The following is a 9906-nucleotide window of genomic DNA, read 5'->3' as shown; positions in this document are numbered from 1 at the left end:
TGCAAACCAGCCCCGCTATAATAGTGTTATTCAGCATGTTTGGTTTTGGTTTTAGAAATTACTTTTCAGAAATTTTATTTTTTTTATTTTCCGTATTTTTTTTATTTTCAATGAATTTTTTTTAATATTTTAAGAAATTTTTTTAATTTTTAGACACACCTAATATAAATATATTTAAAATGTATAATATGTATGAATTTTTTTTAAAAAAAAATTTACTAAATACCAAATATATAAAAAATATATATATAAAATTCAATACATTTTTCATTTTTTTGTGAATTTATTAATTTTTAAAAATATTTTTTCATAAATATTTTACTATTTAGATACATCTAAATAAAACCTGATTTGGGGTGTTGCAAAAAAGTTAAAAAGTCAAAAACTTATAAAAAAAAGTAAAAAATTTATCACTATTCATAAATTAAAAATATTAAAAAATTAATATACATATTATTTTAATCAAACAAAATTTACACAATTTTCGGAACTGAATTAACCTTTTAGTACCTTGAGAAGGAAAAAAAATTACATATATAAAATTACTAAGTTGGACAGAAATATTGGGCCTGTGAGGGCCCACCACGGGTCCCGTTTTGATAATCCGAACCGTTCAATATGTAGAACTGGTCTAGAACTATATACATGTAAAAAATCACGTTGATTGAAAATCGATAACTAATGATCAAATCAGTTTTGTATAAAAAATGGATGGTGTCATAATTAACAGTTGACAAGAAAAACTAAAACGATCAGATAGATATTGATATCCAATCAATGTGATTTTTTACAAGATATTAAACGATTCCAATTAGCAAAATGGGACCTGTGGTAAGCCCCCATGGGCCAAACAGCACCGTTCCATTTATGCCCCAAAAGGAGAGAATCAATCTCCTACCCCTACCCTCCGTCGCGCTGCCTCTTACCCTTCTGACCGTACGGCCTGTCCTATCACTAACTTCTCCAATACACTTATTTATATAATTTTTTAATACATATTTTTTTATAAAAACTTACAAAATTAACCCAAACATTCATATTTTTTTCCTCAATTTTTTAATTCAAAAAGACAAAAAGTGTACTTATTTATGACACCCTAAACAACCCCTTAGATGTATTTAAAAAAGTAAAACAAATTACTTAAAATTTTAAAAATATTCTCTAAAAACACAAAAGATAAAATGCTCAATTTCGTTTGGAAAAAGCTGAAATAGTCTGACTTTTGTGAGAGAAAAAATGTAATAATTATGATTTAGATGTAATATTTTATTTTATTGACTTATGTAGCCAATTTTATCTTTTATTCTTTTTTAGCCGAAAAGTCAAAACTAAAAATTAAAACAAAACACACTAATTGTTTTTTAGATGGTGAAATTAAAGCCCTTAAAAAATAACATTTGTTGCGTGAAAGAAAGAGGAATGAAATATCATTTTCTTTTTTTTTCTTTTTCTTTTTTTTTTTTTTTTACAAATCTCTTAATAAATTTAAAATTTAAACATAATTTAAGAAATTATCAACTTTAAAAATGTTTACTTTAAAAAAATATGGGATAAGTTACACTAAGCTCCCTTGAAATTTGGTAAATATACAATAAGTTCACAATTTTGACATAATTAGATTGGTTCTCCATTATTAATGTTGAAGGGATTAGGATTGATGCAAACGGTGTGAATACACAATGATAAACAAAATAAATAATACATTTAAGTATTAAATAGACGACAATGTCGTTTTTTTAACCAATATAATTAGCTAATTACTAATTAAAAATGGCTAGTTGTGGTATAGATTAAAATTTTAAAAGAACACAGTGTACTTATGTTAAACTTGTAAGATTTATTATACTTTTTCTCAATCTCAATGAAAGTCAGTATAATTTATCTAAAAATATAATATTCTCATAATACAAGAAGCTTCTTTTGTTTGTTTGTTCCCTCCCCCCAAAAAAAAAAAAAAAATTTGGTGATTGTCAAAATTGGGTAAAAAGGCTTGTTGCTATGATATTTTGGGCAAAAACACAATTACAACATCAAATTTTATGTTTTACTTTATTTGTGAAAAATACATGGCCAATGGATAGTTAACAAGCAACTTGCATTGTTCATAAAACTTTTGTAATGGTATTTTTATTACTCATTTGCTATATCATTCTCGATAAATAGAAGAAAAAAATCTATATAGAAATTTTATTTTTAAATCATTTTACTTATGAAAATTAAGGTAACCATTAGTAATCATCAAACCCTCCAACCACAATTTGGAATCAATTATAAGAGCAAAAACTGACATGGCTATGGGTGGGATTAGTATTCCAGGATGACATTGCTAACTAATCCATTTTAGAATTGGAGATGAAAATACTATTTTGTCTCCACTTTGCAAAATTAACAATGTTACATTTTATATAATAAGAATTTTTACATAATTTCATAAATTTAATCACAATTAATTAATATTATCATGTAGTAATCTCATCGCATTGTTCATAATCTCATCTAAATTAATTTAGTAATTGACCTAAAGATTCCAATCTTGTCACAAATCAAACTTCCATAACCTACAATTTCCCAATGTACCAAACAAAAATTATTTACCGTATTTGGTTTTAATTTTTAAATTTAATTTTTTAAAAATTGAATTTTTTATTTTTCGTATTTTTTGTTTTTAATAAATATTTTTTAAATTTTAAGAAATATTTTTACTTTTTTAGATATTTCTTATTTAGATGTATCTAAAAATTAAATATTTATAAAAATATATTTTATAAAAACTCATGGCTACCAGTACTTTCCATGGACCCTTTCTGTCAATTCTGGATTTAACTTATGCACATGGATATTATTAAAAAAATTACCTGAAATATTAAAAAAAAAAAAACTCAGTAAAAACAAAAAATAAAAAATATGAAAAATAAAAAAATTTAATTTTTTGAAAAGTAAATCATGAATTATGAAATCAAACAAACTGAAACTTTAGTTGTTAATATGTAACTTCAGACACGTCACAATGGTTCCCCACAGTGCCAAGAATTCTAGTGAAAAGAGGGATGTGCCAATATTGTGTTTGCACATAATGCCTGGCAAAATATCCAAAAATATCCAAACCTGTGGAAGCCAATATCTATGGCTACCAGTACTTTCCATGGAACCTTTCTGCTGTCAATTCTGAATTTAAACTTATGCACTTGGATATTAATTATGGAGTTTTCTTAAGTGTGCAAGTGCACACCATGTGCCACTTACACAAAAAGTGTAAGTGTAAGGTGTAAGTATAAGTATAAGGTGTAAGTGTAAGGTGTAAGTGTAAGGTGTAAGGTGTAAGTGGGTTGCACATGGTGTGCAACCTCAAAAAAGGTGTAAGTGTAAGGTTTAATTTTTTACAAAAGGTGTAAGTGTAAGGTGTAAGTGTAAGGTATAAAGTGTAAGGTATAAGTTGCACACCATAACCAAACCCTATTATTATAGGCCAGGCAACATTTCCCATTTTCAAAAGCATAACGCTGTGTTTGATTGGGGGATTTGGGAAGGGAAATGGAAAGGAAAATGGAAATGAAAGGAAAATGAGAAAGAATTAATAGAATTCCAAATCCCAACTATGTTTGGTTGTGTTGGTTATAAAATAGAATTGATGTCCTAGAAGGTCTCCTATTTCTTTATTTATTTCTCACCCCCTTTCTTTTCCCATATATTTTTTATTATAACCAAACATAAATAGGATTACATTTCTCATTCCTTTTCCAAATCCCACCCCAAAAATCCCAACCAAACACAACATAAATGATTTATATATGAAAACACTACATTGAAATTATCTACATCTATCATGATATCTTTTACAAGACATGTGAATTGAGAAATTTTACATTGTTTTAGTATGAAAATAATGTGTAGTATATGAAGTGAGGATATTCTCATCTCATAATACTCCCTCCGTCCCAAAATAATGGTCCCTTTTGGGGAATCCAACTTTTTTTGGTAGTACAATTATTGTACTTTTAAAAAGTTGGTTTTCCAAAATTACCCTTTGCTAGTACACTTTTTTGAGAATATCAATGTCATAATTGTACTTTTTATATTATTTATGAATTTAAAAGAAAGGCAAAATGGGAAATTTATATTATTTTTGTACTTGATTTTTGAAAAGGGACTAATATTTTGGGACAATGAAAAATGGAATAAGGAACTAATATTATGGGACGGAGGGAGTATTACTGTTTTACCTGACACAATCCTAACAAAAGATATAACTCTCTCTGTCCAAAATCACATACGTTGACTCTTAACTGATTTTGGTTCTGTTAGGTAGAGCATATATCCAGCTTATTTCAGATTTTAACTTAATTTAAGCTATTTTAATGTATTTGGTTCAGTTTAATAATATAACTTATAACTTTTTGTAAGTCAAAAATCAACTTATTCTTTGAGTGGGGGAGGAGAAGCTTAATTTATAAGTTAAAAATCAGCTTATGTTCACAGTTATAAGGTATAAGCTGTTAAGTTATAAATTATAATCACTTTCCCACAGCTCTACCAAACGGGGCCTTTTGTATATATCTTAGGATGCGTTTGTTTGGACGGACTGGATAAAGGGGGATTGTAATCCATCGGACTATTAGTCCTGGGATACATTGTCCCGAGACAATTTGATTGGACTAAATTTGTATCATATGTTTGTTTAGTCATGGGATTAAATGTCTGGATTGGACTATTTTTAGTTATCCAATGTTTGTTTGGGATATTATGGAAAAGGATAAATGTTCAAATGACTATTTTATCATTTTCAATTATTTACTGTAATAGAATATTAAACATAGCTTTAATATTTTAATTATTTTTAGCCAAATTAAATTAAAATTTATTTTATTTTTTTTGCACAATATTTTAATTTATTATTTTCAATTAAATTAAATTTATAATTTATATTTTTTATTTAATATATAATTTTAAATTAGCGACAATAAAAAATAATTTTATTTAATATACAAATTAAATTTTCAACAACACAAAAAAAAATTAATTTATAAGGCCATAATTTATAATTTATTATTTTTAAATAAATTTAATTTATATAATTTATATTTTTTATTTAATATATAATTTTAAATTAACAACACTAAAAAAATAATTTAATTTAATATGTAAATTTAATTTTTAACAACACTAAAAAAATTTAATTTATAAGGCCATAATTTATAATTTATTATTTATAATTTAATTTAATTTATAACTTAAATTTTTTATTTAATATATAGTTTTAAATTAACAACGCTAAAAAAATAATTTATAAATATTCAAAAGACTATTTTATCATTTTTTAATTGTCTGCTAAGTAATAGCATGGGGTAAAATGAACATTTTACAAAATAATCCCATGGAACCTCCCCATGGGATAAGATAGTCCCATATTTGTGGGACTAATAGTCTTGGGGGACTATTAGTCCGGAACAAAAAAAAATGAAACAAACAATGGACTAATAGTCCGGTGAAACTAATAGTCCAATCTCACCCCCTAATCCTTCAAAACAAAAACACCCTAAGGGCATGTTTGATTGGAATAGTCCAATCCCACCCCCCTAATCCTTCAAAACAAGCACACCCTAAGGGCATGTTTGATTGGGTGGATTATAGCATGGGATTGAGATTATTAATCCGTGGGCCCAATTATCCTATGTTTGTTTTAACACTTTGGTTTAGGATTATTAATCCAATGGATAATTAATCCAACAAATTTGTATGATTATTAGTAATGGGGTAGGGGTGGGATTATTAATCCAATGAATATAGTGAATACCACACTAATTTAATAGGATTATTAATACTTCACTATTAATCTTGTGAATTAAACATAACCTAAGATGATTATAGGTTAAGGTTTTTTTTAGATGGTGAGAATATAGATTGTTTGGGATAATCTAAATAAGTACACTTTTTGACTTTTTATGAAATATGGGTTGGGTTTGGGTTGGGTTTGAAGTGATATGTTAGAGAGGTGATGTGACTTAAATAAGATGATGTTACTTAAATAAAATAGTGATTTTTTGATTTTTTTCAAACATGCCAAACTAACCCTAAAAAGTAAAGAGTGAAATTATTTATTATTTATTTATTTTGTTCGTATTTCGATCTTAACTTGTAAAAATTTTATTAGTTAGTGAAAACATCTTTAGGCCAAGTTTGGGAAGACTAAATAAGTGCACTTTTTGTCTTTTTAGACTAAAAAGTTGAGGTTGAAAATATGAATGTTTGGGTTAACTTTTTGACTTTTTATGAAAAAATGTGTAATAAAAAATTGTAAAAATTAGTTTGTAGGGGAAAATTAGAATTGGGAATTGTGCAGCCCTAATTGTTGACTCTTGGTGAATAGTAATGACTTTTTAACTTTTTGAGTAACTTTTTGACTTTTTAACTTTTTTTAAACTACCCAAACTTGACCTTAATTTGGCTCCCTCAAATCAAAATTCTGCCTCTGCACGTATACACATGAATACAAAAGTAATATTTTTGATATACAATATATAAAGGTCTGCCTTAACCCCAATAATCTTTTGGGAAAAACTCTGATTCAAGATACAAAAAATAGTTATATATTATATATATGAAACTATAAGACAAATATTGCTCTATCCTTTGGAGAAGACAATGGCTTAGGCCGCTGCCGGAATTGTTCCAAGAGGGCACCAGTCTCACACCGCCGACAACTTTCCCTGAAAGATGCAACCATTTTCTTGGTGGATCCTTCTATTTCTTTCATTTCATCCATATATATTTGCCTTTCTCTGCACTCCACACTGCAAAATCCTTGATCACCTCTGCATTAATTAAAAATCACATATTAACAAGCAAAAAAACAAAAACAGAAAACAAATCATTAATTTTTTATTTTTTATTTTTTATTTTTTGATTAGCTTACTTGTACATGTACACATCTTTGTCAAGGCTCAACTTCTTGTTGCATAGATGACATGATTTGAGAAAGCAAGTTGGATCGACACGATTCGTCGTTAGGAAGGTGGGTTTTTTTAGATTAAATTTAGGTTTAACAACAAAGTTGGATTTGGATTTGCTTTGTGAAATCTGTATAAGAATTCTCAACCCAACATCCACTGATGAAGTAGAACTCTTGTTTGGGACCATTGTGATCCAGAGAGAGAGAGAGAGAGAGAGCTAGGAGACAGAGAGAGAAGGAGGAGAGAGAGAGGGTTGGTGATGAGGATTGTGAAGTGAAGGAGTGATGGATATTAAATAGAGCTTGTCTCCACACTTTACACTGTAACAATAGTGTCTGGAAAAGGAAATTTCAAAAAAAAAAGTGACCATGTTTAACATGTTTTTGGGTTACAATTTAAACGTGCTTTTATTTTAATAATAATGTGCTTTTATTTATTTATAGGATTATAGGTTATAATAATATATTTTTACCGCGTTTGGTTCTTTGGAATTCATTGAAGAGACAGGTAATAAAACGAGGCACTTTTCAGCCTTTTGAATTTAAAAACTTGGTGTTGATTTTGACACGCCAAACGTGAAACTCGTGAATACGTGAATTTTAGATTTTAAAATTAACCTGAATTTTTAAACTAATTATATAATTAAAATTGTGAATTCACTATGAATAAATATTGAATGTGTACCAGTATATTGAGCCTGTGTTTGGCAAGGGCTTTTTCAGGTTTTTTTGGCTATTTTAGCCACAAAAAATAAAATAGGCTATTTTAGCCATAACAAACAAAACATCACATCCAACCTATAATCATTACATTCTTCTCTCACAAAAAAAGTCAAAAAAGCCAAAAAGTCAAAAAGCCCTTCCCAAACTAAGCTTTTTAGCCCAGGCTAAAATAGCCAAAAAAACCAAAAAGCCAAAAAGCCAACCCACTTTCCAAACGGAGGCTGAGTGTGCGCTGGTAACAAAATGTCAACTCGATATTATACACTATTCATTGATATTTAAAACTATGATCTTAAGATTATTACTTAATAATTACATGTTTATTAATTATTTATTTTAACAAAATTTACAATCATTTAATATTTTATTAATTAATATTAGTACAAATTTAGATCCTCACCAGAAGTTGCTTTATGCTAGCTAAATAGCTTTTGACTTTAGCTCTATAATTAGATTTGTAAATCTCAATTGTTTAGGAATATTATTTCCATCTCTATCACGCTATCCATTCAAAACATTATCTATGTATTCTCGCTGATTTTCTTATTGTTATTAATTTTAGATAAATTTTTTAAAATCAAAAGATAGGGTTTACAGATCTCTACTTCCTGGAATGGAACAAGAAATCACAAGTATTATTAGTGATTAATTTATTCGCTTCATCGATAATAGAGTTGAATTTAATGTATTATATGAATCTTTGTTTTTTTTTTTTTTTGGCTACAAAATTGAAAAAAAAAATTCTTATCATTGGAAAATGGAGTCAGTGGTGAAGATTTTTTCTTTTGATTAGTTAGACAGAAGAAAAAATTGTGACTAAAACACCCTTTTAGGTATTTTCTCGTAAGTTCCATCAACTGAATAATACTATAAAAAATAAAAACTTTTCATATTATTTCAAGAGAGAACTTTAAATCAGTATATAAGTTAAAAAAATAATGAGGAATTTTTTTAAAAAAATTCACAAATATATAATAATTTTCTGCAATTACCACCTGCAAATAGTTTTTCCTTATTTCAAAGTGTCTTTGACATGAGGATTATTTTGTAAAAATTATGTTGATCTAATACTCTCCCACGAGAAAATTACAAATGCATGGGCCATTTTGAGTGTCTCAGTCATGGGGAGTATTTGATTTGATACATTCTGCAAATTAACAAAAGTAATAGAGGACTTGCGGGTACCACTTTTTCATAAATTAAAAAAAACCAAAAACAAAAACAAAAAAGAAGCCCGTGAAAACAACTACTGTGTTTGATTTTAATTTTTTTAAAATTAATTTTTTTATTTTTTATATATTTTTTATTTCTAGTGAATATTTTTTAAATTTTAAGTAATTTTTTTATTTTTTTAGTTGTACCTTATTTAGATGCATCTAAAAAGTAAAATATTTATAATAAAATATTTTTTTAAATTAATAAATACACAAGAATACCAAAATATATTGAATTTTTGTATTTTTGGCATTTAGTGATTTTTTTATAAAAAAAAATTCACAAATATTATATTTTGTAAGTGTATTTATATTTGATGTATCTAAAAATTAAAAAAAAAATTACTTTAAGTATTAAAAAAATTTAGTGAAAACAAAAAATTTCAATTTTCTGAAAAGTGAATCATGAAAAGTGAAACCAAACAAGCTGAACAATTCTTTTCTTCTTATCCAAATAAAATTGTGAAAATTTTAATTCCATCAATGTTTGTGGTATTAAGTCTAAGGATTGATTTGTTTTCGTAGTCGCCAGCGTTGGTGGTGATGATTTGGACAGATAAGCAGATTAGGCAGACAAATAAGTAAATAAAGGAGTGACATGTGAACGGATAGGTGAATAGATGAGTGCCATGTGAACAGATAAATGACATATGAATAGATAAATGACAATTGAACAAATATTATAATTTTTTACATCCTAATGACCTTAAAAGATGGTTTGGGATTATCTAAATAAGTGCACTTTTTAACTTTTTATGAAATATGGGTTAGGTTTGAAGTGATGTGATAGAGAGATGATGTGATAGTACATTTTTGACTTTTCAAGTTATGACAAACAAGGCCTTAACTTTAGACTCAACAGATCTAAAAATAGACTTTTGGGCTAAATCCTCAATAAAATTAACCAATAATGCTCATTAATATTTAAAAAAAAATTCAAAAAAACTACATCAATCACTATAGCATATTAGCTCCCAAAAAAAATAAAAATCACTATAACATATAATAATTTGAAAGATCAAA

At 26.9% G+C, this 9906-nt stretch overlaps 1 protein-coding gene across 1 annotated transcript; it reads right to left on the bottom strand.

The window, feature by feature from the left end:
* Window positions 1-6601: 6601 nt before the first annotated feature.
* LOC114267481 (FCS-Like Zinc finger 17) lies at window positions 6602-7134 on the bottom strand. Its single transcript, XM_028208516.2, has 2 exons — window positions 6911-7134; window positions 6602-6809 (listed from the first exon to the last, which is right to left on the bottom strand). The coding sequence occupies exons 1-2, from the start codon at window positions 7132-7134 to the stop codon at window positions 6602-6604; spliced, it is 432 nt and encodes a 143-aa protein (XP_028064317.2).
* Between the last annotated feature and the right edge of the window lie 2772 nt (window positions 7135-9906).

Source organism: Camellia sinensis, chromosome 15, assembly GCF_055761805.1.
Source record: "Camellia sinensis isolate YWXY chromosome 15, ASM5576180v1, whole genome shotgun sequence".
NCBI lineage: Eukaryota > Viridiplantae > Streptophyta > Magnoliopsida > Ericales > Theaceae > Camellia > Camellia sinensis.
This window is presented reverse-complemented; position numbering and strand designations above follow the sequence as displayed.

Excerpts from the sequence above, each read along its gene's own strand:
- LOC114267481 (XM_028208516.2), bottom strand. The coding sequence starts at position 7,134 with ATGGTCCCAAACAAGAGTTCTACTTCATCAGTGGATGTTGGGTTGAGA. Across the intron at positions 6,810-6,910 it reads AAAGATGTGTACATGTACAA|AGGTGATCAAGGATTTTGCA; the intron begins GTAAGCTAATCA and ends TAATTAATGCAG.